We start from the raw sequence: 19,889 nt of genomic DNA, 5'->3' as shown, positions 1-19,889 counted from the left end.
GGGTGCTCCGTGAACCCTGCATGAGCTCAGTCCCCACGAGCGCGGAGCTCATCACAGTGTGAGGCACCCCTCTGCCTCTGTCTGGGTTCAGTCTAGGGAGTTACAGTGACCTGGCTGGTGACACAGACAGCTGAGCCAGGGGGCAGAGTTCCACAGTGCCTCTCCAGGCCGCCCACCCCCATAGTCTGCCCCTGCTTCCCTTGCAGCCCTGTGCGGGGCCGCTGTGCCTGGCCGGGTCCCCAGCTCAGGCTGTCCCATCTGAGGCCTGGCCTTCCCACGCGTGCTCTTGGTCCCATCTAAGCTCCTGGTCCAGCTCTTGAATGAAACCCATGCCCAGAGGTGTCCCTGAGTCTTCCCACTGTCTCTTCTTGACACGGTTACCTCACTTCTGCACCCTACTCACCCCCAAGCCCCTATCTGCCTCAAAAGCCCCCTCTCTCATGCCCGTCTCAGGCCCCAGCATCACTTACCTGAGATCAGGATAACTTCCCGCCCCTTCTGGTTTAGGGAGTGCCTCCCACACCGCCCCCCTCCCCCACGCCTGGACCTCACCCTTTTGCAGTAAAATTAGCATTTATAGCATTTACAGTTCATCACAGTCTACTTGTGCTGGCCCTGGCCAGGCTAGACATTCCAGCAAATCCACAGGGGTCTTGGGGGAGGTAGGGGGGAATATATTCTCCAAACCATGTTTCAGGCCAGGGAGGGGAGGCCTGCTTCCAGGGGACAGGCACTCCTCACCCAGCCATGGCCCGGAGTCCAGCCTCCTCTGCCCTCTGCAGAAGGGGGTGCTCCTAGATCCGAGGATGCTCCTCAGTGCCACCTGATGAGGGAATCCAGCACGTTCCCCACCCATCCCCTGCCCACTCCTCCTGGTCCTCAGCCCCGGAACTAGCTGAAATGTAGGAAGGTCTCTCATGAATCTAAACAATTTGTTGCACACTTTCTCCCAGTCGTCCTATATTTCCACAGAATTGTCCTTCATTTGTATTTTTATCACCAGTAGCTGTTTATGGAGAGTTCAGTAAATATGAGATGGCCTGTAATGGCCGTGTCCTCTGATGGAGGTCCTGACCAGAGGTTAGGCCTGTCCACAGAGAGCACCATTCCTCACTAGTTTATCAGAGCTTCCTGAGCATAAGACTGTCTGCTCTAAGCCCAACAAGACATATTGCCACCTTCAGGAGGCCCCAGTAACAGGCTGAAATGCAGAGTGATGGGGGACTCTACAGGAAGGCTCAGCATGGCAAGGGATGCTGGCAGCTGGAGCCAGGACCCTCCTTCTGGGAAGGGGGTGAGCCCAAGGAAGGGTAGCAGCATGTGTGAGGATGGTGATTCTAGGTGAGGAGCAAGGCCTTGACCTTGGTGACCTGGAAGATGGGAGTGCCATGGGCAAAGGCAGGGAACTTGAGAAGAGCCACTGGGAGGGTGAGCATGCTGTGGGCATGATGTCAGGTGCTGGCTGAAGACTTGGGGACCTGGACCAGGGAGTGGCTTGGGAGGTGACCAGGGGAGGTACTGGTGGAAGCCTTGCTCCCCGATGGCAGGAGTGAGCAGGAAGAGGACAGAGGTGGGGCAGGAAGGAGGGAGGGGAACTAGACAGGTGCAGGAGCAGAAGTCTTAGGGCCTGGGGAGGGAGTGGTCCAGCTTCCACTGCTGGGGGATGGGAGGGAAGATGGAGGGGCTGCGGGCCGCCAGGAGGAAAGGCCCCAGATGAGAGGATCCGTGAGTAAGCCTGGCAGAGCGCCTAGCATGGGGAGGGGCTGCAGAGGGTGTGGGCAGAGGCTGCATACTCTGGGGGCTGCTGAACCTCTGGAGCAGGCAGGCCCCAGAGGAGAACTCAGAGAGGAGGCCACATCCAGACTCCATCAAGGGCTGACGTGACCCTCCCCCACTTCACAGGGTGGCCCTGGCCCCTCTCCCTACTTCCCTCCAACCTCCCCCTCAGCTGATCTTAATTTCTCAGTTTCTCATGTCAGGGATTTTTCCCGTCCTCCTGGGCCACCATCCTGTGAAAATGGAGCACGTCATTCTCTAGTCCCCACGAAGTCCTCTGTGACCACCCCACTTCTCCCTAGCCTCAGGCAGGTGCCCCTGCTCCATGCCCCATAGTACCTGTAACGCAGGAGACCGGGAACTTGTGAAGGCGGAACCTGGCCCCAGTTATCACTTCTGGCACCCAGCATGATGCCTGGAACACGGTCAGTTTGCAGTGAATATTTGATGACTGAATGAATCTCATCTAAAGCTCCAACAACCCCATCCCCATTTATATAAGCAACTGGAGGCTCAGAGAAGTTCAGTCATTTGCCCAGGGTCTCTGACCCAAGGTGCTTGGTATTACAGGCTCACCCGGAGCGCTTTTCCCCATGTAACCAAAGAACCAGGAGGTGTCCCAGGGAGATGGGGGCCAGGTGGCCCTGAGGCATGTCTCTGTCCCCAGCATGCAAGTGTCAGCCCCCTGAGTTTGAGGAGAGCCTGAGAGGTTTTCCAGGGCCCTGCGGTGGGGACACAGGTGTAGAGGAGTGAAGCCTGGGGAGGGGAAGGGACTGCCAAGCTGGGGAGAGGCTATGATGAAAGCATCTGCTTCCCCTCCAGGAGCGGCTCCTGCTGTCTGTCCTTCCCCGTCACGTTGCCATGGAGATGAAAGCCGACATCAACGCCAAACAGGAGGATATGATGTTCCATAAGATTTACATCCAGAAACATGACAACGTGAGGTAGGGGCGAGGCTGGGGGGCGAGGGCAGGGTGGGAAGACTGAATCCCATAGGAGATGGCATGTCCCTTTCCTTCACTTCAGGAGGGCACAGCCCAACCAGGGGGTCTGGTGGCTTTGGAATGTGTGTTGTCTGGGGCACCCCAGCCCTGCCCCTCTCGGTCTGGTAAGTGAATTAGTACTGTGGGGAGGAGGTGAGGCTGTAGGAAGGAGGAGAAAGGAGAAAACACCACAAGCAGCTGTTGGAGAAACCCCTAGCCTAACAAGGGAGGCAGAAAGCAGACTTGGGACCTCAGTGTCACCATCATCATCTCAATCTTCACCAGCATCCGGCATCTCTGGCAACCTCCATGCCTTCTAAGCAGTGTGTGCCAGGCACTGCACCAGGCGTTATCCACCTCATTGCTAATCCTGTCAGGAGGCTGACAACCCTGCGGGGTGGGGACCCTTTTCAGCATCCTCTGAGAATGAGCTCAGAATGGCTGAGACCCTTGCCCAAGGTCACTTGGCAGGGAGTGATAGAGCAGGGTGCACCAAGGTCTCGCCTCCCCGCCGAAGCCCATGTTCCTTTTACTGCCTGCTTGCTGCTTCCCTAGACAGAAGTGCTGACAGCAGGGACATGCAAACAGATGTAGATTAATAGAGTGCAAAATCTGCTTCTGCATTCCATGGGGACATGAAGCGATACAGTGGCCTTCATCCAGCATGGCTTCCTGGGGAGCCCTCTAATCCTCCCATATGCCCAGAAAAGGAGCTGCTGTGTTTGCCTTTGGGCGGGTTCTTTCCTCCCTGTGTGAGTTTTCCTAGGACCCATGAGTCCCTGAAGGTTGACACAAAGACAACCTTCTGGAGCTTTGGGCTGAATTTTCAATAAAAGGGTTAAATAAAATAATTAAACTATTGTGCAAGGATAAACACACACACACACTAATAGGTATTAATAAAGTCAGATGAGGCTGATGATGGGGTGGGGAGTAGGCAGGTGTTGTCCTGTGGAGTGGGCAGAACTGCCCAGTTCCCAATGTGCCCCAAGACTGCCAGTCCTAACGGTGTGTCCTCCATCCACCTCCCAAAACAGATCTGAAGCCTTTGGAAGAAAAAAGTACCTACAGACTGTATTTGTTCTCAGTTTTCAAAGTATCCCACCCCCTCTGACGCCCACCCACACTCCACCTTCAGGCAGGGAGATCATGGCCAGCGGCAGCCTTGGGGTCTCAGGAAGAAAGCCGCCCTGGCTGAGCCTCCAGGCCCAGGAGGTGTCCTGAGGGGCTGTGGGCTCAGGCGTGCTCCTTTCAACGTGATGGCGGGGTCCAGGCCTCGAAAGGTGGTGCTGATTCGAGGGTTTCTCTGCTCATCTCCTCATACCTGCCTCTGTCCTCATGTGGTAGGATAATCACCAACAACAGCTAATACCTGTATAGAGTTTTCATGAACCCAGCACTGCTCTAAGCACTTTTTTATATTCACTGAATCACCACAACAAACATAAGATGTTGGTACTATTATTATCTCCTTTTAACAGGTGAATAAAGAGGCACATATATTAACTTGTCCAAGATCCATAACAGTTAAGTGAGGCAATTGCCCCCAGAAAGCTTTTTGGTTTCGAAGTTTCCACCTGGCCTGACTACTAGACAGATGTTTTTTATCTGCCCAGCAGGAGGGCTTTGTATAATGGTTCTGTGGGAAGGAGGTTTGGGGAGCCCTCAGGAGGGAGGGTACTCAGAGAAGAGGAGGAGAGAGGTTTGGCCAGAAGAGAGGTTTTCCACCTGCCTGTGTGTGACTGAGGAGCCAGGGGGGCCTTTCCTGCCTGATGGCTGCCCCTCAAATGTGGGGGTCCCCACCTTAGGGCAGGTAAAGAAACAGCCTTCTCTATCAGAACAAGTCCCAGAGACCCAAGGTTCAAGGGGTAAGGGGTAACCCACCAAGCATTCCAATACATACAAACCCCTGAGCTCCTCTGGAATTTTCTCTCTTGGTCCTGTCTTCACCACCCCGCTGGCCCCAGCATGGCTCTGTTCCAGGCAGAGCATGGACAAAGGGTGCTTTTCTTGACTCCTCTTAGCACAGCAGAGCGTTCAGCAGATTTACTAAACTGTAAAGTGGAACACAAAGGAAATCCAGAAAATTCTTTGCCCAGAAACAGTCTGGCATTCAAGGCACAAAGTCTCAGCCTGGCCTGGCTATTGCAGCTTTCACACCTGGCCACCTCTGCATCTCTGCCCAGCACTTTGCCCTCTCACACCTCTGTCCTCCCACACGGCAGGGCAGCGTTCCACCTCCCACCCCTCTGTTGCTGGCTCTTGTGCCCCCAGCCCTCCAGCAAGGGAGTTTGGTGAGAGAGGATGACTCGGGCCTCTTCCAGAGGGACTGCCCATGGAGTGGCCCACCCTCTGGGAAGCACCCCTGCGCCCTCCACTCCCACAGAGGCTGTGACTCTGGGTCAATGCAGGAGTCACAGAGTGGTGAGAGCATCTACATGGCAAGGATCAGAATCAGACCCCAGCCATAGGGGGGTCATGTCTCTCTTCTAGAATGTACTCAGGATCAGTGACAGCAATCAGGAAAGAGATGAAAGGAGAGAAAAGCTAAGAGGCCATCATTTTCACAGGGACAGACATAAGTCTGGCTCTGAAATTGCCAGGACCTGGGGTGGCTGGTACACATCAGAGGCCAGCCACAAGCAATCATATGCAAATATCCCACTGGCCCCTTTCCCTGTTTCAGCAGCCACTGCCCAGTGCAGCTTTTGGGGAAACACATTGCTTGCTGTGTTTGGTCTCTGATTTGGGGCTGAACCTTTGGCTTCGGTTAGGGGTTGAGTAGTAGGTGGAGGAATGATTTTATGGTATAGGGATGCATGCTGGGGCTTGGCTTACGGTCCAGTGATTAGCCCTAAGGCCCGGATTAGGCTGCCCTTCATGTCATTCCAGACCTGCTGTGACCAGGGCAAATTATCAGCTTTGAGCCACTCTGAACCTCAGTTTCCTCCTCTGTGTAGTAGGAAGAACTAGCCCCTACTTAACATGGTTGTTAAAGAGTAAATGAAATAATACGAGGAAAGTGCTTAGCACACTCCCTGACACAGAGCAAGTGTTCAGTAATTGGGAGCGGCTATTATTGTTGTTACTGTTATTATTATGATTATGATCACACTCCTATCAACAAAGAATGGCCTGGGGATTCTGGAGCTGGAGTGGAAGGGTGATAAATCACATTCATCAATTCTCTGTGGAGTTGTAATATTTAGAGAGGGGTGATGACATGCTCTTCTCTAACCCCACCAAGAGCAAGGCCACAAGAATAAATAAATCAACTGTGCGGTGTGACGGTTTGGGCCTGGATCTAAGGGAGGGAAGAGACTAATGGGTGGCAGGAGAGTTTGGCCCTGGCGGAGAAGGGTGACAGATGGGCGCCCATCACTCTCCATGGCCTCATTCTCCCCTGGGCCTGAGGAGGATCCTTTTATCGCATCCAATTCCTGGGGTTCTGGGGAGGCCCGTTGGATGCGCTGGTCCTGTGGATTGAGACTGGTCAGAGGCCACGGAACCCTCAAGACCCCCGTGGAGTCCCCAGATGCCTCTCATGTCTGATGTATGGTAACAGGTGGAGATATCTCTGCCACTCTTGCTGGACAGGTCATTTGGGGCTGGGGCCATGGCTGGGTTCAGACCTGCGGCTTCATAGCCCTCCTGCTGCAGCCACAGTGCCAGGGTCAGTGGAGAGCCGTGCTGTCCCCACTCCTGGGACAAGGGCCTCCGGATCATGCCAGTGGAGGCTGCTCACACCTGGGAGCTCCTGGTGCTCTGCTTTGGGAGGAGGGAGATGGAGACTGGAGGAAGAGGCACCTAGAGGAGGTACCACTTGGGGAAGCAGAATAAGGGTGCTGATGCAGCCAGAAACGGGATGCGTCCGGATTACCTTTGTCAAGAGGTCACTGTGTGGAGGAAGAAGAGCATCTGGGTTGAGCAGGCTAGTTCATAACCTCCCTGCCCCTTAGGAGCTGTGGGGACTTGGGCAGGTAACCGAGTCTCAGCCTCAGTTCCTTCATCTGTGACATGGGAATGGTGATGTCCACCCACTCATCCATCCAGCAGAGGTTTCATCTCTATCTGCTCACTGGGAACCGCTGACTGTGCTCTCAGACACTCAGCTAGAGGCAGGAACCATGGTGGGAACTGAGGGGGACTCTGGCTCTGTCATCAGGAAGCTCTCCTGTTTGGGAGGATACGTTAACAAGAGAGTAAACCGGAGACACATCACACGGCGGGTGGAGCTGCTGAGCTGACAACGGACTTTGCCTTCCGGCGGAGTATAATGCTAGACAACCCACCTCTTAGCCACTGGGGAGCAGAGTCTGTAACAGGGGGCCTGGGGCTTTGCAAGGGTGCTGGGAGGTTAGAGGAGGTACAGGGTGTAAAGCCCCGGGCCCCGGAATGGGCTGCAGACTGTCTGCCCTGCAGAGGCAGAGCAGGCTCCAGTGTGTGGAAGAGGGTGTTAGTTCAATGGCTTGAACGAGAGCCTCATTCTCAGAGACCCAGGAGCCCTGTGGGGCTGGAGTTGGGGGTCTTGGCGGAGGGCTGCTGACCCAGGGTTGGGGTGGAGGTGAGTAACACCTCCTCACTATGCAGTGAGGGTGTAGCAGGATCTGGGGAGGGCTGTCCTTTCCCTCAGCCCTCCCCACTCCCTTTCCTTCTCTCCCCCTCTATCCCCAACCTCCCCGTTTTAAGGTTATCGTCTCCTCTTCCATCTCCTTCAAGGACTTGGCTGCGTCCCCAGGTTGCTCTGGCGTCTGGCTCCACTATAGCATGGTTCTGAATTATAATGACCACGAGACAATGTCTGTGATGCTCAGATACCCATGGGTGGACTGTACACCCTGTGGGCAGAGAGGGGAAATGTTTACCTCCCCACGTCCCTAGCCGATGGACAGACAGAAGTGTAGTCTACAAACATACAGGTTTCCTGTCTCCAATCTGATTTTAAGAAAAGTATTCTTTCTTGTAATGTGCATGCATGTGTGCTAAGTCACTTCAGTCATGTCTGACTCTGCAACGCTATGAACTGTAGCCCGCCAATCTCCTCTCTTCATGGGATTCTTCAGGCAAGAATACTGGAGTGGGTTGCCGTGCCCTCCTCCAGGGGGATCTTCCCAACCCAAGGATCAAACCCACATCTCTTGCATCTCCTGCACTGGCAGATAGGTTCTTTACCACCAGTGTCACCTGGGAAGCCCTTTTCTTGTCATACTTCCTATCAATTATAGATATAAGTGGTCTTATATTTTCATCTCATTCATGCCACAAACATTTTTTGAGCTGCTACTATGTGCCAGGCATGACTCAGAGTAAATGGAAAAGACATTGTGTTGCCCCTTAGAGAATGTCTAGCCCTCATCAGTGAGGTAAGGCGGAGCCAGGTGCTATGGGTTGATGACCCAGCTGGCCCCACTGGTGTTGAGTCTTTTCTTTTAATTAATCAATCAATTAATTATTTTAGCTGTGGTAAAATATGCACAGTATACGATTTACTGTTTTAACCATTTTAAGGGTACAGTTCAGTGGCATTAAGTATATTCACATTGTTGGACAGCCATCAGCCCATGCATCTCCAGAAGTTCTTTCCTCTTGTAGCACTGAAACTCCGTACTCATTAAATACTAACTCCCCATTGCTGCCCTTCCCCAGCCCCTGGCGACCGCCATTCCACTTTCTATGAACTCGTCTATTTCTAGGCACCACATTTACTCAGAGTTATGCAGTATTGGCGCTTTTGTGTCTGGCCTATTTCACTTAATGTCTCTAAGGTTCATCCATGCTGTAGACTATATCATGGTTTCCATTGTGTTTTAAGGCTGAACACCATTCCGTTGTATGTGTTTACCACACTGTGCTTTTCTACGCATGCACTGATGGACTCTTGGGTTGCATCCACCTCTTGGCTACTGTGAATGGTGCTGCTATGAACATGGTGTACAAATATCTCCTTGAGTCCCTGCTTTCAATATTTGGGGTATATACCTAGAAGTGAAATTGCTATTTCAGATGGTAATTCTATTTCTTTTAAAAAAATTGTATTTATTTAATTTTGGCTCTGCTGGATCTTCATTGCTGTGTGGGCTTTCTCTAGTTGTGGTGAGCAGGGCCGACTTGGTTATGGTGCTTGGGCTTCCAGTGCAGTAGCTTCTCTTGTTGCAGAGCACAGCAAGGGTACTTGGGCTCAGCAGTCGTCACGCACAGGCTTAGTTGCCTCACCGCATGTGTGTTCCTCCCAGACCAGGGATCGAACCTGTGTCCCCTGCACTGGCAGTCAAATTCTTAACCACAGGGCCACCAGGGAAATCTCAGTAATTCTAACTTTTTAAAGAACCCCATACTGTTTTCCATAGTGGTTCACAATTTTACCTTTGCACCAACAGTGCACAAAGGTTCCAATTTCTTCACATCCTTGCCTGGGATTGGGTCTTGACAACAGACCTAAGTTTGTCCTGGGGCATAGAATGGGGATCAGTGGGGGGTGGAACCAGCACCTCTCTGCCTCTCAAAATGGGGGGCCCTGGAGGAAACCGGAAGACAGAGAAGTCAGGGCGCAGAGTCACTGACCAGTCAGACAGGTCAGGCTGCCTTTGAAACAACTGAAATCAGCTGTGCTTTGTGATTCTGATTCTAATAAGAATTCAGACACAAGAAGGCTGATTCTGGGCAGAGTGAGTCAAAGAGGACATCGTGAAGATGAAAGGGTTAGAGTTAGGGCCTAAAAGAAGAATGCGAATTATTTTCCATCTTTTAAAAATTAACATTTTTATTATACAAAGGACGTATGTTCTTTGTAGGAAAATTGGAAAATAAAAGCAGCATGAGAAGTAAATAGAAAGCACCCGTCTCGTGACCACTGAGAGGTCCCAACTATGCTTGACTATGCTCGGTCCTGGTGCAGGGCCCCTCCCTTTAGGAAGCATCTCCCCAACTCTCCCCAGACTCTGGGAACAGAAGATCTGCAGCTGCTGTGGGCTTCACTGTCGGGAGGGAGAAGGGCTTGGGGGGCGGAAGCAAGAGCAAGGGACTGGCGGGTGGAACTGAGGTCTGCCCGAGACCCTGAGGTCGGCAGCGAGGATCTCAGGATGTACCTTGACCCCAGTCCCCCTGGACCCAGTCCTAAGACAAGTCCTAAGACCCAGTCCTAAGACAAGAAGGCAGAGGTCCCATCTGTGGGAGCAGAGAGGGCACGGCCGTCCCAGGGCAGCTTCTCCCCTAGGTGGGTGTGTGCCGACACCCAGGGTGCTCGGGTCCTCTCCTGGGCCTTCCCGACCCTTGCCCTCCCAGCCTGCGGAGTCAGATGGTCTTCTGGCTGCTCCCTATTCTGACACCCTGCTTTAATCATTCTCCGATGCCCCTCGGGAAATGCCCAGTCATCTGGTGCCCATTCTCAGCCAAGTGATGATAAGACCACACTTGATTGTGCTGCTCACCTAAGGCCTGGGGGTGGCCCATCACCCCCTCCTTTATCTTACAAGTGGCGTCAAGCTGGGTGGCTCTCTAGGTTACAGGGCTTGGAGCAAATGGAGAGACACTGAGGGGGCATCCCTCTCCGTCTAGAAGAGACCCCTGGCCTGTGGCTGGGCCTCCCCAGCCCGCACACTCAGGGCCTCCAGGGCACTTCCTGCCCTGCTTCCCCAGAACCTTCTGCTCCCACTGGGCCCACCACTCCAGGAGTTGGGCTGAGACCTGGCTGTGCTCCCTTCCCAGCCCCCACCCCATGACCTCTGTTTCCCCAGGCCCCCGCTCCTCCTGGGCCCACCTGGACAGATGGTTTGCCTCTTGGCATTTCTCAAGTTCCCTCTCTGTGGCAGATTGGGAACGCTGGAGCTCAGAGGGCTGGGCCCTCCTGCTGCCGCCCGCCCAGACACCCCCCTCCCCGCTCCCTCCACTCCTGGCTGCTCAGAAATGCTGTGGGATGCGGTTTCGGCACAGGAATAGGATCAGATGCCGGCAGCTCCATCAAGTCCTAGGGTCTGCTGGCAGCAAGAGGGAACAACAGAGAGGAAAGGAACGGCTTAACCAAAAATGAGCGTGGTAAGGCTGTGAGGAAGCGCCTGTTGGGATGAAAGGCGTGCCTGCAGGCAGGCCACCTGAGTGATGGACGGTGTGCAATTACGGACGAGCGCACAGCCGGGGCGGGCCTACCCAGCGTCTGCGCGCAGCAGCCATGAGGGCCTGGTCGTGTTGCCAAGACAAGCTCTCAAGTGGGAGCTAATCGATGAATTAGCACCTTAGTGCAAGTCTGGGCCCCACGCTGTTGTAAAATGGCCTTCGGAATCACGAAGGAGCAGATCGGGAAGTCTTGGCCAGCAGAGCAGACAGCCTGCCATTGGGTAAACCTCGTAAACCAGAGGAGTCTCCAGAAGTGACAGACACTGAGCAGATTCATTCCACATCCCCACCCCCCCGCCTGCCATCCCAAGGCAGCGGAGGAGTGCGACTTCCCCTCTGACCGGAGGTGGGGGGACCATGGGGTAGGGGGTAGCGTTTCCGTCTACGTGGAGGACAGGCTGCAGGGCTCGGGCTTGGGACCATTCCAAGCTTCCATGCCAGTTACAAGTCTTGCTTTGAGCCCCCTCCTGCCTGGCTGCTGGTCACTGTCACACCGTGAGAAGGAGGGGAGCAGGCCACTGCCCCTCCCTGATTCCTCAGCAGCTGTTGAAAGAACTTCTTTTATGGAAGAGTAGATCCCAGCGGGCTGGAGGGAGGGTCAGGCTTCCCAAGGTACCATCCCCATGGCTGTTGTTTCTGACGTCCCCTAGCTTGACCAGGAAGCTGCCTGGCCTCCTCTGTAACTATTCCACCATTTGGTCTATGAACACTGCTGAGTGTCTGTGGGGTGACAGGCTGAGGGTTCCCCAGGCTCGTGTCTCAGATGACATGCTTGGGACCCCAACAGGCCCAGTGTGATAGAAGGACAAGCTACTGGAGTTACTGATCCTGCTTCTTCCTTGCTTTAAATTATGACGAATCTCTTCTATTCTACAAATATATATTAGACATTGTATAGGTTGAATTGTGTCCTCCTAAAAGATGGTGACTCAAATGGTAAAGAACCTGTGGGCAAATGCAGGAGACCCAGGTTCGATCCCTGGACTGGGAAGATCCCCTGGAGAAGGGAATGTCTACCCACTCCAGTATTCTTGACTGGAGAATCCCATAAACAGAGGAGCCTGGTGGGCTGCAGACCATGGGGTCACAAAGAGTCAGACATGACTAATTGACTAACACTAAAAGATACATAGTCCTGACCTGTGAACGTGAACTGAGTTGGAAATAGGGTCTTTGAAGTGAAGTCAAGTTAAGACGAGGGCTTGCTGGAGGGGGTGGGCCCCTGATCCAATATATGTGGTGCCCCTATAAGAAGAGGAAAATGTCATGCAGACCCAGATACACATAGAGAACGCCTTCTGCAGGGAGAGGCAGAGACTGGAGTGACATAGTTGCAAGCCAAGGAGTACAAGGATTGACAGCCACTCCTGAAAGGTAGAGAGGCAAGGAAGTATTCCATCCAGAGTCTCAGAGAAAGCATGGCTCTGCTGACACTTTGACTTCAGATTTCTCGCCTTTAGACTTCTAGCCTCCTGCCTGCTGGACAGAACTGAGAAAATAAATGTCTGTTGTCTTAAACCACCCAGTTTGTTGATCTTCGTTATAGCAGCCCCGGGAAACTGACACAGGGTATTAGGTGCCGTGTGCTGGGTATAGTGCTGGGTGTGTGAGTGTGTGGAACTGGGATGGACAGAGCAGAGGGCAAGGTGGATGTGACCTGTCCTCACTCAGTCATTCCAAATTTAATTGAGCAGTTCCTCTGTGTGCCAGACATTGTACCAGGGGCCAGGATGTGGTGTTGAATGAAATAGACCAAAACTCCTCTTTCAAAGGCTTTACATTCTAGTGGACAGAAACAGACAGGAGCATGATAATAAATAGGAGCAACAAGAACAGCTAATAGATTAAGTGGTAAAAATGCAATGGAGACAAATACAGAAGGGAAGGGAGATAGACATATGGGAGGGGTTGTAGATTTAGGCAGGTTGCTGGAAGCCTTGAGAAGGTGTCATGTAAACTAGTACAGTGGTTCTTAACCCTGGCTACATACAGAATCACCAGGGAAGATTACAATAAAACAGAACAAAAACAATCAATAGCAGAGCCCTGTCCCAGACCGATGAAGTCAGAATCTCTTGAGACGTGGTGGGACCTCTCCATAGAAAAGCTCCCAGTGGATTCTGATGGACACCAGGTCTGAGAGCCACTGGTTTAGTGAATGAGAGCTGCAGTGGAGAAAGGAATTCTCCAAGGCCCACCCAGGTGCCTGTGGAGGAGACTGGTGGCAGGCCTGCCCGTATCCATGCGCGGCAGGCAGAGGCCCTCCTGGCTCAGTGGCTGGGAGAGCTGAGGCAGCTGTGGGCTGAGGATGCGGTGAAGCGAGACCCCTTGAGCCCTGGTCCACAGTCTGCCTCGTGTTGTCCTCCTCCCATCTTCTCCTGAGCCTGGGGCTGTGGGTTACCCTGCCCAGCAGCAATCCTGCCTCTACCAAGTTGTCGTTCAGTCGTCCAGTCGTGTCTGACTCTGCAACCCCATAGACGGCAGCACAGCAGGCTTCCCTGTCCTTCACCATCTCCCAGAGCTTGCTCAAACCCATATCCATCGAGTCCACGATGCCATCCAACCATCTCATCCTCTGTCGTCCCCTTCTCTTCCTGGCTTCAATCTTTCCCAGCATCAGGGTCTTTTCCAATGAACTGGCTCTTCTCATCAGGTGCCCTAAGTATTGGAGCTTCAGCTTCAGCATCAGTCCTTCCGTTGAATATACAGGGTTGATTTCCTTTAGGATTGACTGGTTTGATTTCCTTGCTGTCCAAGGGACTCTCAAGAGTCTTCTCCAGCACCACAATTCGAAATAATCAATTCTTTGACACTCAGCCTTCTTTATGGTCCAGCTCATCTCACATCTGTACATGAATACTGGAAAAACCACAGCTTTGACTATACGGACCTTTGTCGGCAAAGTGATACCTCTGCTTTTTAATTCACTGTCTAGGTTGGTCATAGCTTTTCTTCCTAGGAGAAGAGCTCAGTTGGGAATTATTTTTCCTTCCCACCGTGGCGGAGACTAATCAACCCCCAAAGCCAGGCTTCTGCTGTGTAGCCTGGGATCCAGTGTGGAACAGCCTGTGGGCCTGGTGTCTGCCAGGTTTGCAATCAAAAACTGATGCTTATGAAGGTGTTCCTTGACTGAGCAGTTGATCTTGACTCCTACTTCCCCTGGCTTTGATTTCTTGAGAATTAAAGAAGAATCTCCAGAACAGCTATATAACGGTTCTTTCACATAGACTGAGAGAGACCTTTCCCCTTTCCTGGGTTGGGTGGGGCTACCTGAGAGACTGAGAGCCAGAGAGCTGGCTGGTGGGAGGGGTTGTGGTCAGCATTTACTTCAGGAGCTGGGAGCATCACCAGTGTGGATTTCCAGGCGCCGGGCATCAGAGCCTCGTGAGGGCTCCGGCTCCCTTTCATCCTATGAGCCCCTGCCCTGTGGCTGCCCCTCTGGAGCAGCTGGAGTGATTCCTGAGTCTTGTGGGCTCACCCAGTCTCTCTACTCCTCTCCCTCCTTACTTTCTCTTCCTTCCCCCTCATTTGTCTCCTCTCGAACCAGCTCCCCCAGGTCTCCCACCTTCTTTGCCTTTCCTTCTAAACTTGTCTGCTGGTCTCCACTGGGATCAGAGTGGCTGGAGGAGCCGGGAAGCTGGGAAACAGCACTGAGCTCCAGCCCAGGGGCTGCCTTCTCACACTTTTCTTATACTTGCCTGGCCCAAGCCCCAGGAGGCGCTCCCACTTCCTGTCGTGTGCAAGCTGGTGCCCAGCGTGTCCCCTTGTGATAGAGTCCTGTACTTGCCCACCTGTGACAGCCCACACCCACCCCTCCACCTCCCGCCACCCCATATACAATGCCAGACCAGAGCACTATGCTTTTACTCACTTAAGATGACTGTGGGGTCAGGAGACAGTGTAACATTTATTGGCTTAACACCTGGACTGTGGAGCCAGGCTGCCTGTGGCCCTGGGCAGCTGACTTGACCTCTCTGTGCTTTAGTTTTTTTTTTACCTATAAAAGGATTCCTACCTCATGGGGTGGTTAAGAGGCTTAAATGAGTTAATACATGTAAAAGGTTTAGTACAGTGTCCAACTGTTTTAAGACATGTGTTATTATCCAGGTACGATGAGGCTAACAGATCAGGAGACAGCTGCCATTGAAAAGGGAGCTTGTTACTCACAGGTCCCAAGAAGAGAGGGCGCACTGTGCCGTGGGTGGGTGGGGGGACACTCGGGGATACACAGGGGTCCACCAGGAGGTAGAATGAGGAGAAACGTGCGCAAAACCTCTGTTGTGGTTTCTGCAGCAATGAACAGGAAAGGGAGAGTCAGCAGGCTTCGGATTGTCTAGTTTTATAATAATGTCGGCGGGCTCTGGGGCACAGGACTGTCCCACGTCACCTGGCATCTGTCCCTGGGGTGATGAGGGCAGGGGAGTGATGGCCCAAGTGTGAGGATCTGACTGGGATGGGAAGCTCTGGACTCTAAGGCAAGTGGTTAAGCATCTCTAGCACCTGGCTGGCCTGGGAGGGGCAGGATCCCCAGGTCAGCAAGGCTCCAGATGTCAGACAGCAGAATGAAAAGACATGCTTCACGCACACACACACAGTATCCGAATAAAATGACAAGATGCGTTCAGTTCTACATTCTGGTGTGAATTCTGGTGTCGGTCTGGAGCCTCGAGAGCTGCGTGGATCAGAGAAGAGAGCACAGGCCATGGCGAGGAGCCCCCACGCTGCCGTCCACAGCTCCTCTCGAGCGTCTACCCCCTTGTCCTGGGACGGGGACATCGGGACCTCCTTCAGTGCTGCCTTGAGGGCCCCAGCCCCCGTGCGTGGCCACCAGGAACAGCTCGGCTCGCAAGAGCTACTACATTTCTGTGTCCGTTTTAAGAAAAAGCTCTCAGAGCCCTTACACGTTCTGGCCCCGGGGCCTCACCTCTGAGAGTCTGTTTCGAAAGAAAAGGAAGACATGTTGAATCTCAGGAACGGGTGAAAGATCACACCACAAAATACAGGGACCGGCGGGCGCACCGAGGAGCTCAGGGGTGAGACCGAAGGAGCTGGCGGGACAAGGTGGGGGCCTTCCCTAGATGCTCACTGGCTGCATCTTCCTCTCCCTCTTCCCTCGGCCTCTTCGTTCTGTCTCTGCTACAGCAGGGATCCCCAACCTCCGGGCTGAGGACCGGCACCTCCTGTCAGATCAGCGGCAGTATTTGATTAGAAATAAAGTGCACAATAAGTGCAGTGTGCTTGAATCATCCCCACACCATCCCCACTCCCCCTCATCTGTGGAAAAGTTGTCTTCCGTGAAATCGGTCCCTGGTGCCAACAAGGCTGGGGACCGCCATGCTAGAGGACTCCCTCGGGGTGGAGGGCCTGGGCTGGGATTCCCTTGTGTATGGGGTTGGGAAGTGAGACGTCTGTGAGGCTCCCATTAGGGCCTGAACACTTTCCAGACAAGAGGAACCAAAGACCCCTCTCCTGGACCCAACTACTTTGAGGGGGCTGCCCAGGAATCAGATGGGGGACAGGCCTGAGAGGTGGCTGAGGACGGGGCGCCCCGCCCTGTTGGGTGGCCTCAGGCAGAAGCACACGTTCCCAGGCCTCTGCTTTCCCTTTCCTCCTGGGTTGGTGGTGAGGGTACAGGGAGATTCAGAGAGAAGGACTGGCCTGGCATTTCCCTGCCAGCTGGGAAAGGCCACCAGTGTCACCTGGCTGTCTGTCCCCTCCCCAGCAGCCATTCGGAGCTCCCAGGACTCTTGCTGACCAGCGGTCCTCCTAAGGCAGAGGGTGGCCCTGGCTGTGTCCCCCTCCGAACTTCCTCCCTCACGGAGGTCTTCCCCCCTGTCTCCCCAGCATCCTGTTTGCTGACATCGAGGGTTTCACCAGCCTGGCATCCCAGTGCACTGCCCAGGAGCTGGTCATGACCCTCAACGAGCTCTTCGCCCGCTTCGACAAGCTGGCTGCGGTGAGTACCCCCCATCTCCCTGTGCCCGCCACTGCCCTGGGGCCCCTGTGTGCCTGAGCCAGGGCTGGAAGGGTGGCCTGATCCGGGCTGCCTGGGGTAGGGTGCTGCGGGGCGGCCACTGGAGCTGGTGAGCAGGGCTGCATAGGCTGTGGCTGCGTGTTCTCACGCCCTGCATCGGCCCTGACCACACACTCAGAGGCGCTCTCACAGTGTCACAGCCACAAGGGAACGAGCCCTCCACCAGCAGACAGGAGGGCAGGTCTGTGGGGATCGTGGCCCAGAGCCCTGAATTTGTGGAATTTGTGTCTGGGGGAGCAAATTCGGTGCCACACAGTCACTTTCCTGATGAAGGTAGCCAGAGTGATTAAAAAAAAGAGAGAAAGTCTGAATCTCTACTGGCCTGCAAACAGCTGTGTGTCACCCCTGGGACGTCCAGAAAGAGGACTCCTCCATGTTGGGACAGATTGGAAGTGCCCCCCACCCGCCGCCCAGACATGGAGTGTGAAGGACACATTGGTTCATTAGTCCCTGTCTACACTCTGTTGTCCTTTCCCAGCCTTTGTGGCTTTGAGTCACACTCTGTGCCTTTGGGGAGTCCTGTATCAGGGACACTTACTGCAGTGTCCCCTGGCATGTGGACATGTCCCTGGGCAGTCACAGGATGCCAGGCCAGATCACGGATGAGAGCCGGTGCCCGGGTCTCTGAGGGCATTGATGGGGGGCCTCACATCTCACCAATTTTATCACCGAACGTGGGCAAGGTGAATGGCAACATGCTTGGCGCTTGGGCGTAGGAAGGGCCTTAAAGGAGAGTTCAGGGCACACAAATACTTGGGTTCCAGTGCTCCAACTTCATGAAATACCTTCTGGGATGCAGGTTGGGACAGCTCTGAATTGGTGATGAATGACAGTCCATCTCAATCCCAATTACTCATCAATTGCAGCCTGCGAGGTGACCCTGCATCTAGTGGGGCTTCCGCTCACGGCGGTCTTAGCACACACGTGCTCACAGGCTTAGCAAAACTCCCTTGGATAAAAAATTCCAGGCTGAGGGTCAGCTGAGATTTAGTTAAATCTTGTTTCTGCTTCAGTCTTTCATAAAAGGAGAGTCACAAAACTAGTTAGTAGAACCTTCGGCCAAGAGTCGGAGCATGCCCCAGAGCTGGAGTGGGATGGGGCCCTTGCTCTCAGCTCGGGGCCTCTCATGCTGATGAGTCTGCCACCTTCCCTGCCACACTGAGCCAGTTGCATTCTCCTTGAGCCTCAGCTGTGGCCATAAAAGTGAGTTCCTGAGCCTGGGGGCGCTAGAATGCTTCTCTAGGGCTGTTTGGCCTGTCCTCTGTCCCCCACGGCTCCCGATAAGCCTGTCCCAGTGCTGGGGCCTCACCTCGTGCCAGCCCTGGATCTGTGCTCGCTGCCCTAAAAGGCAAGTTATTCCAGGCACAGGGTGAATCTATTTGCTTCCTGTTTCTTTCCCTCCCACTTCTCTTTCCTGCTATTTTTAATTTTTAAAATTAATTTGCTTTCCAGGAGAATCACTGTTTACGTATTAAGATCCTGGGAGATTGTTATTACTGTGTCTCAGGGCTGCCTGAAGCCAGGGCTGACCATGCCCACTGCTGCGTGGAGATGGGCATGGACATGATCGAGGCCATCTCGTAAGTGCCCGTCTCCTGGGTGACTGCCCGCCTGTAAGGACATGTCCATCTCCAGGGGACTGCCTGTCTGCTGTCCCACAGCCCGAGTAACTGACTCATGTTGAACTGGTGGATGCAGGGCAACAGTGGGGCAAAGCCACGTCCCAAGGGCCCTGGTCACCCTGGAGGGTTGATCCACACCTGCAGGCCTTGGGTCTTCTCCTGGGCTGTCTGCAGCAGCCTGGGAAGCTCTGCACACAGGGACCTGTCCTGGGAGAAGGGAGGGCTCTGCAGACTCCAGGGCAGCAGGAGGTGTGGAGCCACCCCTCCAGCAGAGGGGGACTGGCTGGCAGTCTCGATGTGCCCTGTGCTGTGGGAGTGCCTACCGCTCTGACCCCTATGTCTTCTCAGAGCCAGTCAGCCAAGGGTAGAAGTCACCAGTCCCATTTCTTCCCAGATGAGAAAGGTTGGGCTCACAGGAGCTAAAGAGCTCCCCGGAGTAATACTGCAAGGCAGGTAGATGCGGACACAAATTTCCCATTTAAGAAAATCCATCCTTCCTGGGAACAACAGCAAACAGATCTTTGGGCCAATTCTTGATCACTGCTGACCACAGAAGAAGCCCTAGTCATTAAACAACATGGACAATCCAAGCTTACAGTCAGTCAAGGGAGAGGATCAGAGATTGCATCCAGGATTAATAATTGTGAGTTTTAGAAGTAGCCTGGGTGGGGCAAAAGAAAAGCCACAGTGGGCAAGGTCAGAGGTCAGAGTAGCTGGCCCAGGAGGTGGCTGGGTCCATTCTGTTTGGCTCGGTTCCCTTCGGTGGTGTTTTCCGAGTTCCCCTGCATGCCTGGGCTAGACATGGGGCCAGAAGCATGGAGTCTTTTGAGGGAGAGAGACCAGGACTCCCGCTGCTCTGATACCAGGCATGCCCAGTGGACACCATCAGGTAAGAGAGGCAAACTGCAGCAGAGAGCCCAGGATAGGGCAGTTGATTCCACTGGGAGGACCAAGGGAGGCTTCATAAAGAAGGTGGCCTTGGAATTAAGCCAAAAAGGCAGAATGAGAGACTTTAACACTTTAACACAAGTGTCCAGAGGTCTTGTGGACGGAAGACACAGCTCCAGCAAAGGTATTGGCAGAGTTGATCCCGGGACAAGAGAAATGCGAGGTGACCTAAGTATTCCCTGTGGTGGGTATCAGCCTCTTGGTGGTAGGATGGGGCAAGAGCTGGAGTCCACATGGTGCTCCTGCCCACCAGGCCAAGTCAGACTGCCGGCCCCACGGCAGGCTGAATGGACCCATATGCAGGGAGTCAGAGAGGGTCCAGGCCCCTAAAAAGTGCAAATGTGAGCACCGGCTCCCTCTCCCGTGCCCCAGACACACACCCAGAGCTGCAGAGCTTCCATCCGACTCCCTCTCCTA

General features: G+C 53.9%; 1 protein-coding gene across 1 annotated transcript in view; it reads left to right on the top strand.

The window, feature by feature from the left end:
* Positions 1 to 19,889, top strand: part of ADCY5 (adenylate cyclase 5) — a 159,403-nt gene that overhangs the window by 93,138 nt on the left and 46,376 nt on the right. The window contains exons 3-5 of the mRNA XM_019956682.2: positions 2,599 to 2,720; positions 16,713 to 16,824; positions 18,355 to 18,482. Coding sequence (XP_019812241.2) covers positions 2,599 to 2,720; positions 16,713 to 16,824; positions 18,355 to 18,482 — 362 coding nt within the window. The remainder of the gene's footprint in view (positions 1 to 2,598; positions 2,721 to 16,712; positions 16,825 to 18,354; positions 18,483 to 19,889) is intronic.

Source organism: Bos indicus, chromosome 1 (assembly GCF_029378745.1).
Source record: "Bos indicus isolate NIAB-ARS_2022 breed Sahiwal x Tharparkar chromosome 1, NIAB-ARS_B.indTharparkar_mat_pri_1.0, whole genome shotgun sequence".
NCBI classification, from domain to species: domain Eukaryota; kingdom Metazoa; phylum Chordata; class Mammalia; order Artiodactyla; family Bovidae; genus Bos; species Bos indicus.
The sequence above is the reverse complement of the archived record's forward strand: the minus strand, read 5'-3'. Positions and strand labels throughout refer to the sequence as shown.